This window comes from Phragmites australis, chromosome 22 (genome assembly GCF_958298935.1).
Source record: "Phragmites australis chromosome 22, lpPhrAust1.1, whole genome shotgun sequence".
Taxonomy (NCBI): domain Eukaryota; kingdom Viridiplantae; phylum Streptophyta; class Magnoliopsida; order Poales; family Poaceae; genus Phragmites; species Phragmites australis.
The window spans coordinates 21,745,783-21,767,238 of NC_084942.1; the positions used below are offsets into that span (position 1 = coordinate 21,745,783).

The 21,456-nt window shown below is 43.8% G+C and overlaps 2 protein-coding genes across 2 annotated transcripts; both read right to left on the minus strand.

The window, feature by feature from the left end:
- Nucleotides 1-101: 101 nt before the first annotated feature.
- LOC133904661 (uncharacterized) lies at nucleotides 102-3,161 on the minus strand. Its single transcript, XM_062346121.1, has 8 exons — nucleotides 2,812-3,161; nucleotides 2,462-2,737; nucleotides 2,081-2,207; nucleotides 1,378-1,439; nucleotides 1,053-1,283; nucleotides 764-885; nucleotides 538-676; nucleotides 102-413 (listed from the first exon to the last, which is right to left on the minus strand). The coding sequence occupies exons 1-8, from the start codon at nucleotides 3,115-3,117 to the stop codon at nucleotides 252-254; spliced, it is 1,425 nt and encodes a 474-aa protein (XP_062202105.1). The 5' UTR covers nucleotides 3,118-3,161; the 3' UTR covers nucleotides 102-251.
- Nucleotides 3,162-14,488: 11,327 nt separating this feature from the next.
- Nucleotides 14,489-15,924, minus strand: LOC133905443 (uncharacterized). Its single transcript, XM_062347218.1, has one exon. The coding sequence runs from the start codon at nucleotides 15,815-15,817 to the stop codon at nucleotides 14,735-14,737; it is 1,083 nt and encodes a 360-aa protein (XP_062203202.1). The 5' UTR covers nucleotides 15,818-15,924; the 3' UTR covers nucleotides 14,489-14,734.
- Nucleotides 15,925-21,456: the final 5,532 nt, after the last annotated feature.

The window sequence follows — 21,456 nt, forward strand, 5'->3', positions numbered from 1 at the left end:
CTGTTGTGCTATATTTTCTTCATCAACTTGTATGCACGAGAAAAGATCCGCGGGCTAGATATCATAAAAGTTCAAACAAAGAGAAGCATAACCACACCAGCTTCCAACAAAATTTCTACATACATGGTAAATGTACATTCTGCAGGTTACAACATACGAGTTCCCTCTTCCCTGGAACAGAAAAAAGATCAGCTCATCATTTACATGCAGCTACAGCAACGATCAGTACAAAATCACCAAATCAAAGTTCATCATATGCTTGGCGTCAGCTGAGCCTCAGCTACTTGTGGCTTCTGAAAGTCTAACCCGGGAAACTGGCCAATATCATGCCCTTCAATTTGGTTTAACTTCTCGTGCAAACCAATTGCAAACTCGTCAGGTCGTTCACCGTGACTTGCAAAGTAGTCAGCTATCTGCATTAACAGTTGAATTCATATTTCCTTTATTAGTCAGCTATAATATTAGTTTACTTCTTTGTTAATGACAAAGATGTGCTGTAGAATGTTCTAGAAAATAGCAAAGGATATCTGAATTTACATGGTTTGCGAGAGACATTCCGCTTAATACTGCTGCTTCTATGCTTGAACCTGTCAGCCAGTCACCGCAAATGCCTGCTCGCCCATGGGGATCGAATATACATGGCACTCCTGGAGTGTTCATGGGCAGAGCTGCACCCCTGTGATTTCAACATTAATTTGTCATCGTGTTTTAACATAATGGAGCAGTAGCAGTATAAGAGGTTCAAGGAATGCATTTATTATACCACAATTGCACTCTTGTGTAAATTGGCTGCTGAAGAGATCCTTTCGGTAACCCCAAAGCATGTTCTACCCCTCCAAGCATGTCTTCCTTCACTTTTTCTGCCGTGACCTTTGGGATATTCTCCTGCAATTAATAGTTTAACCCATTAGAGAACTCAACCGATAAAGCTGAAATAGCTTGGAATCTCTTTTTTTCTTTTCAATCTGTAGTCTGTCAAGTAATCTAATATTGGGTGGTGCAACCAAATGATACGATAAGAAAATATTGAACAATTTCAGCAAACAAGCCACCTGTGGGACTTTGTTTCTTCTTCCATAAGCAGCAGTGCTGAAAAATGTCCAGCACTCAGGTGTGCCGGTCTGCATGGGAAAAAGTTTGCGGGTATTGTTGCCCATCCACGAGAGAGAATCAACATCTCTCACAAACGCTCCTTCAAATGCTCCATGAGAATCTTTTTGTGGGATTGGAAGAGGATCTTCAAATGCCGCAAGGAGTGCCCAGACAGAACTGAGTTCTAATCTCTGAACATGGAAGGTGTGAAACTTAGTAAGAAATTGGAAGAAAAGGATATACGTCTCACGAGTTTAAAACCCGTGCAATAGTAAACAACAAAACCTTCATTTGCTTCGTTAGCAATGGTAAGCCAGAGGTTGAGAGCAGACGGCTTGCACATTTCCCTGATCAATGTGTAAAAGAAGGATCAGCTGCGAATATGATGTCGTTTAAAAAGATTAGAAATTTGATGTGCTTCTTGTATAAAAATGAGTTCCGTAAGGGCAAAAGATCATATCACATAAAAATAATAAACATCTGGTCTTGTCTATATTTCGTACTACTTTTCTCCATTGTGCATTCTGCGATCTGCTTATTATTCTTGTTGTAGAATAATATTTGATTCTTATCTCTACTGATTCATAAACAGTTGTTACGTACAAGAAGGAAGCTCCTATAGAGATCTCTCAAAGGAAATCAAACAAAATTTTTGTTTAGGATTGACAACAAAAGATATAAAGTTCCTGTTATTTAACCAGGTGAGTGTATAACTGTGGACATGTGACATAAAAAATTCTATGTAAATCATACCAATGTGATACTTAAGCAATATTTTTTACCATTGTGGCGTGCAACTTTATCTAATAATGTGAGCCATTTAGGTTGTTCAAAACATGTAGAGCTATAAAGAAAGACCAGACTGGAAAAGGCTAAGCTCCAGAAATCTACCACCTAAACTTTAAGAAATGAGCAAAATTAAGTATGTGAAATATGCTTTGCATACATAAAAAGTATTTTTTCCTATTAGAAAGGTATTTGTACTGACCATTATGGGCTATCACAATTGCATCATATTCACCACGAGGCTTGTCATTCTCAAACAAGCGCCATAGGCCATTGAACGGCTCAAGTTTGCTTATCCAACAAGGCCGCACAACTTTAATCAAATCACTCTGCACAACAAGACATGCGACTCAGCTACTGAATGAGAACTCATCAGCCCTCGGGTGGATCAGAGAAAAGAAATGAAATAAGTACATGGATTGCTCTGAGAACAAAATCAGAACAATATTCAGTCTCTAGAGCAGGATGTGATCGATGCAATGTTAGGTGGATCATGGTTCAGGTAACTGAGTAACTATAACCACGAATCACTTCATACTACACTTCCATGGAGCTAGCATAAGGTGGAGTTGATCAGATATACCTCAGGCAGCATTGCATCTGCAAGCGGGCGCATCCCGTCCACGCCGATGTACCTTGGTCTCGACGAAGGTATGGGTCTGAAACGGCCACAGGATTCGAGCTCACTGATCAAGCCTCTCCACTCACGGACCAGCCCTTTGCCGAGCCACTCGTCGGCCAACCTCTGGAACCGCTCGTCGCTTGCGGTGAAGAACTGCGCCGCGTGGTCAAACACCAGCTGCTCGCCGTCGCCGTCCAGGACCCTGGTCGCCATCCTTCCCCCTAAGCCATGCATTCCCTGCATCCGCGGCGAGCCTCGCGCTAGTGGATGGGATGGAGAATGGGAGGGAGAAGAGGGGAGGGGGCGCGAACCGTGTCGAAGACGACGGCGCGGACGCCGCGGGCGGCGAGGGCCGAGGCGCAGGCGAGGCCGGAGGCGCCTCCACCAATGACGGCGACGGAGGGGTCGGCGGGCACGGGGGTGGAGAACACCACTTGCTCCTGGTGGAAGCTCTTCTTGATGGCCGACCGCCGCGAGAACCCGGGCTTTCCGCGCCGCCCCCGCCGAGGGGCCGCCCTCGGCGGACTCGTGCCTCCGCTGCCGGAGGTGGCTACCACCCTGGCGAGGCGGGCCGCCGGGAGCGCGGAGGCAGGCACGACGAGAGGAGACGGCGGCATCACAGGTGTTTGACGAAATGCTGGACCTCGAACCCGACCGTAATCTATTTACAGGGTTGGATTCCCCCCCCCCCACCCCCCTACCTATTTTTTTTTCTTTTTTTTGGAATTGCTAGCCCTCTTCTCCATCTCAGGTAAGCTCCGAGAGGTTAGAATCAAGGTTTTGAGGTTTGGAGGGTGGAGTTTTCATCGAAGACTGATGGGTTTAGCAGGAAGGCCTGGGTGGCAAGCCAACCCGGCGGTGGTGGCGGCCGCGGGGGTAAAGCGGTGAGGCAGCTAGGATGCCAACGGCCGTGAGAGGTAGATGACCGCTAGTTCGGCAGTGCCAGGGTAGGAGCCACCGGAGATGGGAGGAGGAGGGCGGGGTGAGGGCGTCAAATCGTCGGCCTGTCGAAAATGGGTTGACGTGTCAGTGGGCGATGGTTGTGGATCTGGTTGCGGGAGCCTCCAGAGACAAGTGCAAGAGGGTGGGGCAAGGGTGATGGCGCGGTGGATGAGAGTTGGGACTGGAGCTGCAAGGGAAGGTTGAGGGAAGAAGAAGAGGAGGCGGCGTTGGATGTGGGGACCATCGTTATCCACTAGCTGTACAATCCTGGGGCCCAAAACACCCGAGTGCTATATAGTGAAGTGTGAATTGACCACCCAATCCCTACCCCAAAACTAACCAATTTGTATGTTTTGAGAAACACAACGGATTGGTCCATCGGTCTCTCATTTCTAGTAAATATGGAAACTAATGTTATTATACCAAAATCATAAGATAACCTTATAACGTACCGTCTCATTTCGGATGTGTTAATTTCTCAAACCAAACACATTAGAAACACATGGAAATGTTGTTCATAATAATTTATTTATAACTGTGAGCTATGGAAACTCAATAGAAATTGTTTATTTGTAATCAAATTATTGGAGGATACTACAAGCATCATGTGGTAGATTTAGATCTAGTGATCATTATGGAGTTACTCTGAGTAGATACAAAGAACTCAAGAAAATCTCTTTATCAGGTTAAAAAAAGGAACTTAGAGAGTTGAGGCACTTCCTTGCACTTGGCTAGCGCACAAAGGTAGGGTTATTTCTTGGGCCAACAAAGATATGCGAAGGATCTTTTGCAAAGATATGGGATGCTTGACAAGGACTCGAGACAATCTATTTTATCAAGTTTGAAAACAATGAATTTGGACAGTTAAAGCACTTCCTTGACTTGAGACCAACTGAAAGTGCATATAGGTCTCCTAAGTGGGTTTTGGATAATTGATGACAAACGATTAAAGGACTAATGAGTTTAATGAGAATATGAACAGGTATTAGTCCTATTGAAGATGTTAAAAGGCGTTGGCGTCTCTAAAAAAAAAGCAACATGTAGCTACTTAATAGATTTAAATTTGTTTTATCTTTGAATTTGAGTATAGGTGTGCCGTACTATAAAGAGGGATACGTTTAGATTGACTTAAAGATGTCTCAGTGCTCAAAGTATCCATTTAGATCAAAGATGAGAAACACAAATCACCCCATGAACATCGGAAAGTTCTAAGTCTTTGTCTGTACCTGGATGTTCTGGGCTGACTCGGATACTCCGGGTTGCCGGAGTCTCCGAGTTTAGCTCCGGCAGTGGTGTTCGGTTTTGGTTTTTAAGCCAACACGGATGCTCCAGGTTGATCCGGAGGTTCCGGATTCTAGTGTTTCATCCAGACCCTCTGAGTTGAGTTCCGACCAGGGGTTCTCTGTTATGCATTCAAGTGCCAACACTGTAACGGCTAGTTTTTTAGGGAAGGGTATAAATATTCCTTCACCCCCTCCTTTCTTTTGCTGCTGAACTACCTTGAGACAAAAGCATTCATAGCCCTTCAGTAGCCCTCCCCACTCCTCTAGTGCTTTAATTATTGCAAGAATTTAAGAGTTGGGTGTGAGAGCAAAAGATTAAGTGCAAGTGAGCCAAATTCAAATCTTGAGCACTTGAGTTTATCATCAAGCTGTCGATTCACGTTCGTTACTCTTGGAGCTTGGAGCTCCTAGATGGCTAGGCGTCATCCGAAAAGCACCCAAGCTTATGGAGTGGCCCGAAAAGTTTGTGAAGTTCATCCTCGCCTCTGCAAGGGAAGAAGAACACTTGAGTGAGCTCAAGCTCGATCTTCGTGGTCGCTTGACGAGGAATAGGGTTGAAAGAGACCCGACTCTCTGTGAGCACCTTAACGGAGATGTAGAATCGTTGGATCCGAACTTCGGGAAATAAATTCGTGTCTTCTTTGCTTTCTCAAGTTCATACTTGTTCTAGTTGGTATTTTGGGCAATTTGCCCCGATATATGTGTTTGTGAGTTTACGGTTGCAGGTATTTGGTAGAAAAGCCTCTAGGAAACATTTGGAACCTGTGGTAATGTTTAGAACCGACTAGATTTGCTTAGGTGTTCTTAGTTTTCAATGTTTGTTCTAGTCAGACTATTTGGGTTTCTGGGTTGAACTCGGAACTTTCAGAACTCAAAAAGTCCAGATTGAACCCGGAGTATCCGGATTATGTTAATCCACTGCGAAGTTTTATTTTTCAGGAAACGCATATTCACCCCACCTCTAGACGACATCTAGTACATTCACCAACACACAACGATAGAGTTATTTCTTTAGCCGAAATGTGCTCTAGTTTCTAGCTGTGACTATCTTGCACACAAAGTTTGACAATCTAGTTCAATTTCTAACCTAGCATGTCAATTCTACAAATATAAATGTAGAAGAGTAAATTGCTGAAATTAAATGCTTGAATGTAGAGAGGGGCTAGGAAGGCTCATTTTTTCTTAGGTATCGGAGAGTTGGCGCTCCTCACTAGTCCTCGTTGGAGCACTCATGTAAGGGTTTAGCTCCCTCTTGATCCACAATTTCGCGCAAGGGTCAAGCACTCTCTAGTTGGTAGTCCTCCACTTTGGATCGGTGGATTCCAAACCGGTACATCATCACCATGAAGCTCATTAAGACCAAACTGTCTAGGTGATGCCAATCACCAGGGCCGAAGACAAGGGCAGGGAACATGCTCCTATGCTTGATGCAGTTACACAATATGCATGCATGTAATGAGCAGTATATAAAAGCTAACAAACTTAATAGCTCACTAGCATACAAACCTATTTTATCTATTATCTATGTTTTAAGTATTATATGTCTTTTTTAAACATATTTTAGATGTTATATGTCGTCAAGTATAATTTACTACCCATGTTTAATGTGAATGCATGTAATGAAGCATTTTTTTCTTGCCAAATTTACCAAGTTGAAAGCGTTTGCCCTGAATGATTATGATTCTTATTCCATTACTCTATTGTTTATTAATCTGAGCTCTAGTTATTTAAAGTTAAAGAAATTTTTTGGCAACTTCTATGGTAGACCCATATCAAACTAGCAAAGTCAAAATCAAGATGTTGAATCGATAGATATCATCATCCATTACATGAAAGATCATACATTTGCTATTGTGCGCGAATTTGTGTATGAATAAGAAAAAATATATTTTAAGCTGATCATGGAACATGAATTCATCGCAACACCTATATTTTTTTCTTTTAAAGAATTAAAAATAGATTAACCAACATTAAAAAAATCATGCTTTTTATAAGAATCAATTCAATAGTTTCTAGAACCGATTCAAATTTGTCTCTCCTCGGCCCCCTATTGTCCAATCCTAGTTCTGTCCCTGCCAATCGCTAAGAGTAACAAGCCAAAGACCTCACTTGACCTAATATAAGCCAAAGAGATAGATTAATGCACACTAACTACTCTTGTAGCATTGTAGCACTAATGATATTCTTAATCTTCAATTAAGGAACTTGCAAATCACTTGAGTGTTTCTTTTTCCTTTTGACTCTCAAATGAAGTGTATGAACTCACCAACCAGCCAAGAGAGACTTAATGTAGCAGGTGAAGAGGTATTTATAGCCCCATTGAAACCCAGTCGTTATTATTCACGTGCTGCAAAAACTCGGCTCACCGTATGATGCGGTGGGTCACCACATTATGTGGTGAGTAGGAACTTTAACGGCCAGAAAAACTAGCCGTTACTATTATGTACAACTCACTGCATCATGTGGTGACCATCTCCGCAAGTGATATAAGCTGCACCGCAACATGCGGTGACTTGCTTTCCTGTAGATCTTCAAAACTTTGAACCCTCTAGAAATGAAGGACAGTGCACTGTATCATGCGGTGACTTAACTCTGAACCTCCCAAATTACAGCCTCTTTGCAATAGAAGGATGGTGCACCGTACCTTGGGCCATCGACCATCGCATCTTGCGGTGACTTCAATATTTGAATCTTCAAAGAAACTGCCAAATTTCCAACCGCATCATGCGGCGACTGTGAAAAATTCAAGGACATCCAATTCAATCCAATCTTTATCCTGGTTTCTACTTCTTCAACCCCTCCTTAGCTCCAACTAGGTCAATCTACTATCCTCAACCCCTCTTTATAGTATGTCCAAAGGAAAACGAAGAACATATATACTCCTAAGTGTCAACCTCGACTCCTTGTGATACTTAGAGTTAAGCAGTTCTTAATCTTCGTTCATATTCTTTGACAATCACTATGAAAACCAATATTGGAGCCGAGAGTTCCCAGAACCATCACTGTGACCTAACTCTCAATGACCTTCATAAAACAAGTTACTCACAATGATTATGTTATCATTAATCACCAAAACTCGAATTAGTGGTCTAGATGCTTATAGTGGTGTGTACTCTTGTGTAATATTGTTGCACTCTAATAAAGTTGTGCTCTTTTGTAAGTGCTAATTTCCTAGCTAGGCCCACAATTTCTAAGTAGAGTGAGTTATTAAGTTGTGATTCATCAAAGGTTGGCTCTACTTGGAGTTCATGATGTTTTGATATTGTATTAAGTAGTGAATGACCTTCAACAAATTTTGTGGAAACCAACAGAAAGATATTAACACAATCATGAGGGCAATATTAATAGTCTGGCTTGTCAAAGTAATTGTTTCTAATTAAAGAACAAGATTTGGAAGCTAAAAGCACATGTAATGATCCTATAAATTGTTGTTACGTTCTTTTTTTTCTTCTTTAAATTCAGTTCACCAAAGAATATGGCCTTGTTATGATCCAGTCCTCGCTGAAACAATTGCATTGGGTTTTCAGTACATGCAGACGTTAATTACAGTGGTAGATCCAAGATTTTAAGAATGTGTGTATGGAAATTGCATACGAGTTTTGTTCCTAAATACATATGATCCTAGTTCACAACATCCAAAAATAATAATTAGGCTAGAACATGGTCTCTATGCCTATTCTGAAAAATCATCATATATTGTGAAATATGAGGAACTAGCGAGTAGAAAATTTCAGATCCACAACAACAAAATCATAGTAGTTCTTCTACTAAACCATCATCCGAAATTAACTAGTGCTCTTTATGACCGTCTCTAAAACTTATAACTTAGGTTTGTCATTACATCAGCCATATGCCCATATAGCAATGATTTATGTCATTATGCGAATATAAGACCTTGGAAACGAAGGGAAATAAATTTCTAAGGATTTATGTCAAACGTTTGGGAAATTACAACATGACGCTTGGGAGAACATACCTATTGTGTAGTAATCTTTATAAGTGGTTATATATTATACTTGTACTTTCCAACAGGTTTACTTTAGAGGAACTGTTGATGATTGTACAATTACTCATTCATAATATATAGTGAAAGTTAGATATAGACCATAAACTCAAAAGGAGATAATTTTAGATGTTATGAGTCGTATTCTAAAATATTTTAAACTAACAAAAAAATACTCTAAAAGAAAACTCTCTAGAAGTCTGGTGTCGTATTCTAAACTATTTAAAGAAAAATTTTAGAGCAGATGACTGTTCTTCTGTTTGTTGTTAGCACTATTGTGAATTTCTCGTTGTTGTTCCTGCCTTCATGCTTAAAGCACAAATCTCGGACATTCGCGAATTTCATCTTTATGTCCTGGAGAATGGTGAAATTGCTGCATTAGTTCACTTCTTCCAAGTGCCAATCCAGCGTCAATTTATGCATCACTTCAATAAACACAAACACAAAATTTGTAAGACATGTTTTTTCTTAACTTTACTTCTCGACTGGTATGACAAATTAGATAATCCTGACTGATTGAAAATAAGATGGAGTACAGACCTTCGTAACAGGGAATGAAGATAATACCCATTGGTGATATCATGCAGAGCAAAGACATAATTGGACGTGTCAGTTGATTAATAAGCAAGTGTGATGGTACTACTCTAGCTAGCCAAAAAAAAAAAAAGTTCGCAATGAAGTAAAATAAATGTTTCGAAGCAACTAGCCAGAATATTTTGGTTCGTGAGGAAAGAGTAGTTCAGCAACGGGAAAGCTCCCTGTTGGGGCCTGGTATTACACGCGGCCATGAAAAGGTGATAAGCTCTGTTAATCATCAACTTATGTTCAAGGTTCAACTGTTTTGCAGCAGATTCCATTGCGTTAAAGGCTGATTTATCGGAAAGGGCAGGTGGATCCTGGTTGATGATCTTGAATTCTGATAACACCACTCCACGGTTTTTGATATCTCTATTGCAGAATGGTGAACCTTCTCAATGACAGTATTCCTTCTCATCGATATCTATCACATCTGTATGTAGGATATCAAGATTTTGTCAGTTGGAAAATTATCACATTTTCCCCAGAAAAGAATTATCATAAATTCCTCAGAAAAAACATATATTGTCTCAAAGGAAATAGGCTCCTACCAATCTCCAGGTATGATTTACTTGGGATGCTATTCATTGCTCCTGGATGTAGCGGCAGAATGCCTGAAGAAGAAGAATATATTACTGAAAAAATAATAAGGGGCAAGCATCTCTTGCCCACTTCTTCAAATGTTTCATGCTTTCTATTTGAGAAAAATCTTCTTAGATGTTGATTGACCACTAGTTTCATAAATACTTTACAATTTTTAAAAAGAACTCAAATTGTCTAATCAAGCATCTGGCCTATGGTGGTAGAAAACATTTCTTATGATTTTTTAAAGGCTATATCTATATATATATATATATATATATATTTCTTAATGGACGAAAATATTTAAGTTGCAAGTCTCATGGCTATATATGATACATATTCAGCCTTTGATGCATTACATCAGATGCACATTTTTTGGTATGAAAAGAAGACAAAATCAACAAGGATGCATGCATACTGAAAATTGCAGTTGGAAACAATGTGCTACGCAACACATATAAAGTCCAAATGCACTACAAGATACTACAATGTCACAAGCATGAAGGAATGATGCACTACATATGATACTGAAATGAAATCTGATTTATAAAACGCACCAACAGTGCCAACATCATCAATTGAATCTGCTGGCATCTCAGAATCACAGCTACAGCCTTGATGCAGTAGTATCAATTTGCGTCTTTTATTGGTATAATTTATGGGGGCGTGCATATATTTTCAAGAATTTATCAAACCAAGTGCAAACTCCTGAGTTAGTGAAATTTAACTCACCAATTTCCCAACTTTGTACGTTTGTTTCAAACCAAAACTCAAATAGTTTTTCAGTCCATTTATTTGAAATCAAATAGGAATCTGCATTAAGTTTGGTTAATGCTGCACGGTAGACTAGACTGAGACCATATTTATGACATTATATAGGCACAAATAACCTGCACAACAAGTTAGTTTCCTCCTAAACCCATTTCATTACGAGAGTACCAGGACTAGCTATTCATCATACAAACCCGCTAAATACTACTCCAAATAACACAAACCTCAAAGATCCTGATGAAAATAATCAGGTGCCAAGGAAGGTTGGTTATTACTTCTCAAGACCAGGGCCTCAAATGACTTTACAAAATTGAAACAGAACACAAATTGTCTAAAAGAGCATCTAACCTACAATGTGTCATGCCCAATCTTCTCCTCCCCTCCTTAATCTCTCCCTTTCTCTGTCTCTCTCTGTTTGTGGGACCCAGTTGTCAGCTGCTTCCTCTTCCCTGTCGTTTCCTCCTCCTCAGCCACCCGCCCGTCTGTGTTCCTTCGATCCCGCACGAAAGTAATGGAAGGAGGCCACGATTGTTTGGAAACCGACGCTGCATTGAAGAAGGCAATCACACCAGTTCGTTTTCGTGATGGAAAGTGGATGAAATCAAGGAAACCGAGCCAATTTCCGCCCGCCTGTTTCAATTCCGCCGATCGATTCAATTCTCCCTCTCCTCTCTATAAAACCTCAATTGGTCTCTCAGCCGAGCATCTTCGCACTCCACCACGCCTAATTCCACAATTTTCGTCGAGTTTCCTCAAACCGTGAGCCCTAGCACCGTCGTGAACCTTTTTTGGACCCCGCCGTCGTCGCCAAGTCACGCAGAGCCTTCCTGACGACGTCCGAAACTCCACCGGTGCTCTCCATCCGCACATTGACATCCTCGACCGTTCGCCATTGAGCTCTGACCATCGCTCGTAGCTCCGTAGGCCGCCGAAGCTCGCCGTCGAAGCCCCGACGTCGCCAAGCCTTCCCAGTCTTCCCCGACGCCCGACAAGCCGTCAAATGGAGTCACCGCAACCTCTGCTTCCTCTTCCACCTCTCATCGACGTCGTCCGACCACCGTAGCGCCATCTCCGCCGTCTCCGGCCGTCCTCCGTCGCCCCGAGCCGTCGTCGCCGTCGCCATCTCGCCGGAGAAGAGGTAGGCGCCCCTCTCAATCGTTGGATCATCGTTGTGCGACGTAGATTAGAAGTAGCGTACCCCTTCGCGTTGGTTGATCTCAGCCGTCTGATCCGAGATCAACAGCTCCGATTTAATGAATCTCGCGCTGAGTCAGCCTAGCCTAGTCAACGGCCACGTGTGCGTCCGTATCCGACGTTGCTAGTCCAGTCAGCGCTCTCTCTCCGAGTTAGCAGCCTAGTCAGCAGATGACGTCAACGATTGTGCAGTAATTTGATTTTCCCGTTAGAAATTAATTCGTGATAATCCGAATATTCCGAAATAGGTTTTTTTCAATAGAAAAAAATTCCAAAAATACAAAATAGTTTAGGTAAATGTTTATAAATGTTTTAGCTCTGTTTTTAATTCTGTAAATGATTATTTAATGCTTTTCTAGTCTAAAAATTGTTGCAAAAATGTTAGAATAAATTTATAATTTGGAGAATGGTTTAGAAAATATATATTAATTATAATAATGTTTATAAATGAATTCTTTGATAGGATAAATGCTTTAAATTGGTTTTTATGCATATAAAAATTAGTTTATTTAAAAAAAAATGCAAATAAATTTCATAAAATCGGTTTAATCATTTCTATGCTATAAAATGATTTTGCAAAATTATAAATAAATGTTTTAGGTCTTTTAAAAATTAGGTTTAATTCTAGAAAATAGTTTTTGTCGTTTTTAGTCGCTTAGAATTTCATCTGGCCGTAGTTTTCGCTTCGTTGCTTCGATTTGGACGGTTCTTGCGCCCAAATCTTCCTGATTTTGTGCCCTAGCTTGTTCCAGTGTTTGTTTTATGTGTTTGTTTTGTTTAGTGTCTGTTCTTAGTGGTGCTTGTTTGCTCGCTTGTAGAGGTGCTCGCTTGTAGAGGAGTTTGTTCCGAAAGCGTTCGAGAACATCTGGGATCAACACTTCGGAGATTTCGAGCAACTCATTGAAGAAGGCAAGTGTTCTTAAACATTTTACGCCTACTTTTATAAAGTTTTATTTTACAAATTGCATGCTCGTCAACATGATATCCCATTGTTAGAGTTTGCTAGTTTTTTCTCAATCTTCCTTGTAACCGTAGATGGGTTTTCATGTTGGGTAGAATGTGCTTAGTTATGCTTACTCATAGGTAGCATAGTCGAATTATGTTGATATTAATGAACCTTGGTAAAAGTGATTAGCCTAAGATAGTAGGGTCTGGGCAAGTTGGCATGTTAGTTGGCATGTGGATATGTTTCAGGCAGAATTGTGGGCTTTCGGATATTTGGTTATTACCCTATTGATGGGTTGATGGCGGTCTTGCCCAGACCATGTTAAGGACTGGTTCATAGAGCGACCACTCATGAAAACAGTACAATCACAAGTCTGATATGGGACGGGCCTAGCCCAGTAATTCGCCTTTTCTCTCAGCATTGTGAAGATCACTTGGTGGTACAGGGATGGAAGGGTGTATTTCCTAGAACCGTAAGGCGCAAGAGGGGGCTTCTGGGGTGGAGGGTGTACTCCACTTATGTACGGCGGTGAAACCTCAGCAGGTCATCACGTGCTGAGAGAGGCGTTGGAACGAATTTGCAGTGGAATCCTGGCCGCATATCTCAGAAGTGTGTAAGTGTTTGATCGACACAGGCAAAAAGGAGGACACGTCTTGTGGGTAAAGTGTATGACCTCTGCAGAGTGAAAACTGATATATCAGTTGTGCTCACGGTCATGAGCAGCATGGACTCCTCACATGATTAGTCGGGTGGTTCTTCGGGTTGGTCTTGGGTTGAAATTGGTGGATCGGAGTGGTGAGAACTGTGATTCCAATTAGCTTTGTTTAGAGGTGGTTGGAACCTTGGCTGGGGAGCAAGATGGTGGGAACCTTGGATCTTGCCTTAGAGAAATCATTCACATAGAAGTAGTTTGTCTTTATACCTGTTTACAAATAAAATAGCGTTTATGCCAATAAACTTTTGAGTTAAACCTATCTTGACTTTTGACCCCCATATCATGAATTTTCCCACACTTGCTGAGTATTCTATGTACTCACGCTTGCTCTCTCCTCCATAATCTTGTCACGACTCAGAAGCTGAAGACTACGAGGACTTTCCAGAAGATGGAGCTGAGTTCTAGGCAGGCAGCTTTTCGGTCAACTTCCTGTGGAGTTTGGGCTTTGTGCTGAGTTTAATTTCTACTGCTTTGTAATCTTCTTGTAGATCCTTGGGGTTATTGATGTAACAAAGTACGTTGTAATAATAGATATTGTGTCTACTACTCGCTTATGATGTCACTACGTATATGTAACTTGATCCTAGCATATATGTATTTTACATTCAATTTGATCTTAAAATCGGGTGTGACACAATGTTAAAAAAATTATTAAAATATCCGAATGCCTAAGTTTCAAGTCTCATGGCTATCTGAGCCTTTGATGCATTCCATCAGATGCACATTTTTGTTCTGAAGAGAATACATATTCCGACAAGGATGGATGCATACCAAATTGCAGGGGGGAAACAATGTGCTGAGCAACACGTCACATATTTAGTTCAATACACGACAGGATATTACAGTGTCACAGGCGAGAAGGAATGATACATACGATACTGAAAATGAAATCTAATTTATAAAACACACCAACAGAGCCAGCAGCATCAATTGAATCTGCTGGCATCACAGCTAATCACCTATAGACTTGATGCAGTAGTATCAATTTGCTTCTATTCTTGAAATAATTTTTGGGGGCATGTATATATTTTCAAGAATTTATCAAACCAAATGCAAACTCCAAAGTTAATCGTTGAAGTGAAATTACAAAAACTAGCTATTCATCATACCAACCCAAACCTCAAAGGTCCTGAGGAAAATCATCAGGTACCAAGGGAGAACGATTATTACTTCTGGAGATCAGGGCCTCAAATGACCTGTCTTGTATCTACTAGAAGCTAATTTAGAGCACCCAATACACCATGTCGTCGAGGAGCGTGTACAGCTTGGACCCGTGCTTCACCATGCGGAGCCCTCCGTCGGCGTCGGCGCAGCGCTCCACCTCCACGGCCGTGAACACCGCGTGGGTGACCGGGTAGCTGCTGGAGGTGAACGGGTCAGTGGTGAAGAACCTGGCGATGCAGAACCTGGCGGAGCCCAGGTGCACGAGATGCGATGTGAGAGGGACTGTCCACTCCGCCGGCGGAGTGAGGTCCTTCCAGAGGTTGCGCACTGCAGGCGGCCTCCGCGCGGAGGCGGAGGCGAGGTCCACCGCGCAGAACACGCATCTGTCATATTTGAGGCCGAACCAGAAGCCGTGCTCGGGGACGTACTCGGCCAGGCCGCTGAATGGCAGCGTCCAGTCGCCAGCCTTGCTCCACGCGGCCGCAGCGGTGTCGAAGGAGTAGGTGCCAACGCCCTCCTCGGAGATCAAGATGTGGGAGCCGTCGCCGGACATTGCGTATGAATCGACGCCGGGGGTGGAATCCCCCATCGCCGGGTCGGGCTCGTACTTGTAGGGCCGCGGCGGCGGGAGGACGCGGGGGTACCAGTCCTCGTCCCCGTCCCCGTCGCGGTTGTACTCGAGGCACTCGAAGCATTGGTCCTCATTGCCCGGCTCCGGGAGCGTGTCGAGGACGTAGAGGTGATCCCCGCCAACGGTGAGGGAGACGGGTGTGGACTTGGGCCTGGTGAAGTTGCGCAGGGTGTGGACGGCGTGCTGGTCGGGATCATGGAGGACGGCGCGCCCTGTCTGGTCGGTGGCGACCACCTTGTTGTGCTTGCCGCCGAGGAGCATGAAAGTCATCACACCATCATCATGGTACCGGCTCCCGCGGGGCGGGTAAAAGCTCATGGCCGGGGCAGGCAGCGGAGACGGCTTCATCTCCTGATTCTCCTCCATTGGTGGTGGATGATCCGGACGACCACCAATAGACTTCAGTGGGCGGCGGAACAAGTGGGACATGTCGATGCTACGCAGACTGTAGGTGCGGCGGCGGACGTTCATGTCGTCCACCACCAGATGCACCAACCGCCGGAAACTCATCGCCGCCAATTAATCCGGCGAATTATTAACCTCGGTTCCCGCGGCCTGATCTGATCTATGTCGATGTGCTGCTATGCAACCAGTCCGATTATAGCTCTCCTCTGCTCTTCTGACCTATTATTATTCTCATTATTATCATCACAAAAATAGGCTCCAGATAGCACAAAAATTGGCATGTGAAGGAGAAGAAAGAGTACCGGGAGCGTACGGCATGGTGAAGAGATAACTCTCTCCCGGTCTTAGATCTCGTCGATTCCCCAAACAACTAGGATGCCATCCTTCCTTCAAAACCCTAGCCTACTTGATCACAGAGGCGGACCCACCAATAAAGTGACAGCAGGCGGCGAGACTCCCCCGCCCCCTCCTCCGACAATTCTAAGAGATCCCAACCACAGCCGGCGTTAGAGTTTGCAGTTGCACAAAGCTGTGCGGCGGCGTTACTGTTTGCCTATTTGCGGAAGAAAGAAAGCGAAGGGATATAAATAAATAAATAGAAAGGAAAAGTCTATACGTACGAAAAAAATCTTACGGAAAATCTCCTCACGTGACCCCGCTGCCACAACCCAAAACAACCAATCTCTCTCCTAATCACTTAGGTCAAGTTTGTTTTTTATTTTAATTATACATTTCAGCTAAAAAGTAAAAATAAAAATAAACAGTTACAATATAAAAACTAATTCTCATAATCCAAAAGCCAAGTTATACTACAAAATCTTGGTGAAAAACTCCTAAAATTCTGGAGAGTTTTTGTAATAGCCGACTCATGTTTTATATCCCGCACCCATCTATTTTCCGCCATAGCTTCGTGGACTGTCCTCTTGTTTGCTCGTTTGGAAGGAATACAAGCGAAGAGCCGAGGAGCCAAATCCACTATGGCCTGTCCGTGCAACCACCGATCCGTCCAAAACTTTGTATTTGAGCCATTGCCAACTACTGTCACCACTGAGATAGCAAAAAGCGCCTTGACACAGCCATGGACAGAAATCGGAAAAGCCACCCAAGGCTTGTTTGGCTCTGTCTTGTGCATCCAAAACCATCACATTCTCAATGCCCATCCCAATCTCTTCAAATTCGAGATGCCGAGCCCACCAAGCTCCCGAGGTTGACAAACTTTGGACCATGCAATGAGACAATGCCCCCCTTTTGCATTCTTTCTTCCCCTCCATAGAAAACCCCGACGGATCTTGTCTATTGTCTTCAAAGCCTAGGGAGGGAGGTCCAGCGCAATGGCTAGATACATGAGCATAGAGGTTAGAACAAACTGTACTTGCACTGTTATGTCAGCCCGCGTCATGAGATCGGCCTTCCAGCCGAGAAGTTGGTCCGCTATCCTGTCAATGATTGGCTAAACCTGTGCCTTATTCAGCTTCTTGACAAACAGAGGCAACCCGAGATATTTGTATGGGAAGTCCTACAATTCACACGGCAAGTGGTCTCGAATCATGGAGACATCGATATCTGAATATTGAATAGGAATGACATTGCTTTTCTGGATATTGGTCTTGAGCTCCGAGGCTGCACAAAACAAATGCAAAATGGCAAGGATCATCTCCAAATCTGCAGCCAAAGGTCGAAGAAATAGAACCACATTGTCCTCGTAGAGGGACACACGATGATGAATAGGCCGGTTTGAAAGAGGTTGCAGCAATCCTTAGTCGCTCGCTCATTGAATGAGACTGTTAAGCACATCCATAACCAAAATAAATAATATTGGGGATAAAGGGTCCCCTTGTCTCAAACCCCGCACATGCAAAATCTCATCACCAGGTATGCCGTTAAGAAGTATTCTAGTTGACGAAGAATCCAATAAGGCGCTAAGTAAATCCCACCATTTTGGACCAAAGCTGAGCCCTGAGATCACCTCCAATAAGAAAGGCCAAGAGACTGAATCGAATGCTTTGGATATGTCCAATTTGAGAAGGATACGAGGTTGCTTTTGTTGATGTAAGAATCTAGCCATTTGCTGAACCAACATGAAATTATCTTGGATACATCAGCCCTTTATAAACGCGCTTTGATTTGGGGACACCATATCATGGAGTCGCCCAGCCAGTCGGTTAGCCATAACCTTGGTCACAAGTTTAGCAAAACTGTGGACAAGGCTAATAGGCTGGAAATCCTTCACCAAGACCGCATCATCCTTTTTCGGTATAAGAGTTATGAAAGCTGTGTTGAGGAGCTTCAAACTTTTGACTTTACCTCTCTGAATTGCCCTCAAAACTGCCATTATATCATTCTTTATAATATGCCAACACACTTTGTAGAATCTACCTGTGTACCCATCCGGCCCCGGGGCCTTGTCTGATGGGAGTTGCTTGATGGAGTTCCAGACTTCCTCCTCAGTAAAAGGGGCATCAAGGTCTGCAAGGTCGTGAGACCAGATTTGAAGCGCCTCAAGATCAACCGTGGTAGTCCGCTGCTCAGCCAAACCAAGCAACGTAGCAAAGAACTCCAACATGGCTTGTGCCTTTTCATCATGGCCGGTGAGCACCTGATCCCCAGAGATAAGCTTCGGAATAAAATTCTTCCTTTTACAGTGTCAAGCATGTAGATGAAAAAGTGCAGCATTAGCATCACCATCTTTAAGCCAACTTATTCTGGAACACAAACGAGCAATCGTGCGCATAAGCAAAGCAAGCGCAAGACAATGCTTCTTGAGAAAACAGCAGAGCCACAACTCATCAGTTGATAAAAGTTATCTTGTGCAATATCAAGTTGGTGGACAATTTCCTTGCCAATTTGGAGTTGAGAGCTAATGTGACCAACTCTCTTCTGGCTCCACCTTTGCAATGCCCAGGCTAGTGCTTTGAACTTGATGGACAAGGACTCCATTGGGCAGGATCTTGGCTTTGCCGCGTCCCAAGCTTGTGAGACAACATCCAGGAAGCCATCAAACTTCGGCCAAAAGGACTCAAAATGAAACCTTCTCTTGCCGAGGATATTATCACGTATACCAAGCAGCAAAGGACAGTGATCTGAGTCCTCTGTAGCGGCACTCTGCAACAAACATCTCGGGAACAAATGCTCCCAATCCACTGTACAAAAGACCCGATCCAGCTTGACCAACATCGGTGAATCCCTCTCATTGGACCAAGTGTACTTCCGACCAAGTAAGGGGATCTCCTTGAGAGCCAAGCCATCGATTAGCTGTCGAAATCTACCCATCATTTCGCGGTTCAGATTCGTGTTATTCTTGTCTTCTGACCTGTAAATGAGGTTAAAATCTTCTATGACGACCCAAGGGCCCATACATTAAGCACGGACATCTCTTATCTCTTGCATAAAAAGAAGCTTCTCTGGGTCTCCTTGTGGACCATAAACACAAGTCAACCACCAGGTCTGTCTAATATCCGAGCGAAACTGAACCGACAAGCTATAGGAATTCACACGAAGATCACTTGCCTGTCCAATGTTATGTCTCCAAGCTACCAGCACACCTCCACTTGCACCCACCGAGGGGAGGAACACAAAATTGTTGAAATCCAGACCAAGCATGGATAGGACAAGATGCTAAGAGATGTTCACCATCTTCGTTTCTTGGAGACATACAATATCAACCTTAGTCGTGTCCACAAGCAAACGAAATGAATCCTACCGAGCGGTCGAGTTCAACCCCCGAACATTCCACACAAGAATATGAGAAGGATCCATATAAACCCAAAGGAGTCGACCAAGACGCCCACCACATGCTCAGCATGCATTCACGGTTGCACCATCCCCAGAATGAGCATTGGAGGGAGTACACCCGAAGAGAGCAGCAAGCGCCTGAATATGAGCAGCCGATAGGGGTTGACTGAACAACATGGCATAATCATCCAAAGCCTTCTGGGTAAGCTGTTCACCCTCTTCAATGATGCTTAGTGAACGCATGATCGATCTCTTAGGCCGCAGCGAGACGGATGTAGAGGACTCGATTCCTACCCTGGCCAAACGTCTACTATGACAAGGAGCCGTACCAAGTGGAGTTGTTTTCTGTCGTTGCTTAGAAAAGTGCGGCAGGGGAAGCAAGCTGGACGTCTCCTTGGACATCTTGGAAATAAAGTTAACGGAGCCCAAACGAGAGCCCAAACGAGGAGCATCACATGGGGAAGAAGGATCCGAGGGACTGCCAGCCACGGCAGGCGTAGACACAGACTTTGTGTTGGTCCGTCACCGGCGTCGGAAGTAGACCTTCAGGCCATCCACCGGCAGACTCCTAAGAGGGAGGACGTGACCTCTCGCAATCTTGCAGGGAGACGGCTGTGGTCCCCCCACGTCACACGGGAGTACACGCATGTCAGTAGGCCCAAGAGAAGGTGAGGGAGCAAGTAACCCTTGGGTCAGCGACTCATGGAGGGGCGACACCGAGGGTAACGTAGGGGTTGGCACGTCCAGCACACCCGATAAACGATTAGCAGCACCCGTCATATGATCGGCAAGAACCTGGCACGCGTCGCTCAGTCGGGGGCTCGAGGCCACCAAGGATGCCGGCCGTAGGGAACCTATCATCATGCTTGATGTCGACGAGGTACCAACATGGACACAACACACACCGGCGAGCGTCACCACCGCAACATTCCTAATACTCCCTTGCGACGCTATGGATAGGAAACTCGAGGGTGCCGTGGCCGGAGGTTGAAGAGCAACACGATTCCCCTCGGCGCCTGTGGGGAGAAGGTCATGCGCTAGCAAGGACAAGCCACAAGGTTAAGTAAATTATATGCAACCGCAACATAGACATCTCTATGTGAGCATTCTAAAATTAACCAAACTACCATCAGCCATATAACCAACTACCTGCACATGTATGAACTGAAACAATAACAAACATAATTGTAGAACAGAACCATCTCAACCAACTCCCACATATCTAACCACAAACCACAACTCGTGATTCTACGATAGTGCACATGGATAGAAGGCATGCTCATGACCGAGAGCGCGACAGTTTAAATTGTTTTTAGACCCTGCAGGGGATACTCCTTTACCCACACGACACGAGGACCATTCAGCTTGTGCCACCCGCTAAAATGCACACAAAGGGTACTCGTCACAACCTTTCCCAATAAGCTCTAACCATTTGAATCGTGCATTGCTCAGCACGGGGATATATAGAACTACTCCCAGAGCAAACTAGATACCCCTACAAGCCCGCCCGCTCACACCATCGATGTTCAAGCTCAAATGATCACAGCTACAGAGGTATTCGACTCGCCTTACTATTAGATCAGCATATGGTGAGCACGGTAAGTGCTAAAGCCAACGGCGGCCAACGGTCGGTGCTTAACCGATGCAAATCAGTCTACGGTGTTTGGGTTCCCTTCCCAAACTGCCATGAGGACTCCTCCTGAGCAGAAAACACCCCTAACATCGCCCACATCTCATCTCGTACTCATCATTCATCCAACCATCTCGATATTATCATGTAGTTACGAACAACAATTAAGTAGCCCTAGGCTCGCGAACAACAACATCACCATCGCTCAACTTCTACCGAGGACCTATGCATTGCTAAGCATTTCGATCAACCTTTGATATTAGACATCGACAACGACGCCAAGGCTACAAGGATATGGATATTCAACAACACAACGTAGAGATTATGCAATTCAACATAGGTTCTACCTATTTTACTCGACATTGACTCGCTAAACATGCAA

Excerpts from the sequence above, each read along its gene's own strand:
- LOC133905443 (XM_062347218.1), bottom strand. The coding sequence starts at position 15,817 with ATGAGTTTCCGGCGGTTGGTGCATCTGGTGGTGGACGACATGAACGTC.
- LOC133904661 (XM_062346121.1), bottom strand. The coding sequence starts at position 3,117 with ATGCCGCCGTCTCCTCTCGTCGTGCCTGCCTCCGCGCTCCCGGCGGCC. Across the intron at positions 2,208-2,461 it reads CAGATGCAATGCTGCCTGAG|AGTGATTTGATTAAAGTTGT; the intron begins GTATATCTGATC and ends CTTGTTGTGCAG. Across the intron at positions 886-1,052 it reads GAAGAAACAAAGTCCCACAG|GAGAATATCCCAAAGGTCAC; the intron begins GTGGCTTGTTTG and ends TATTAATTGCAG.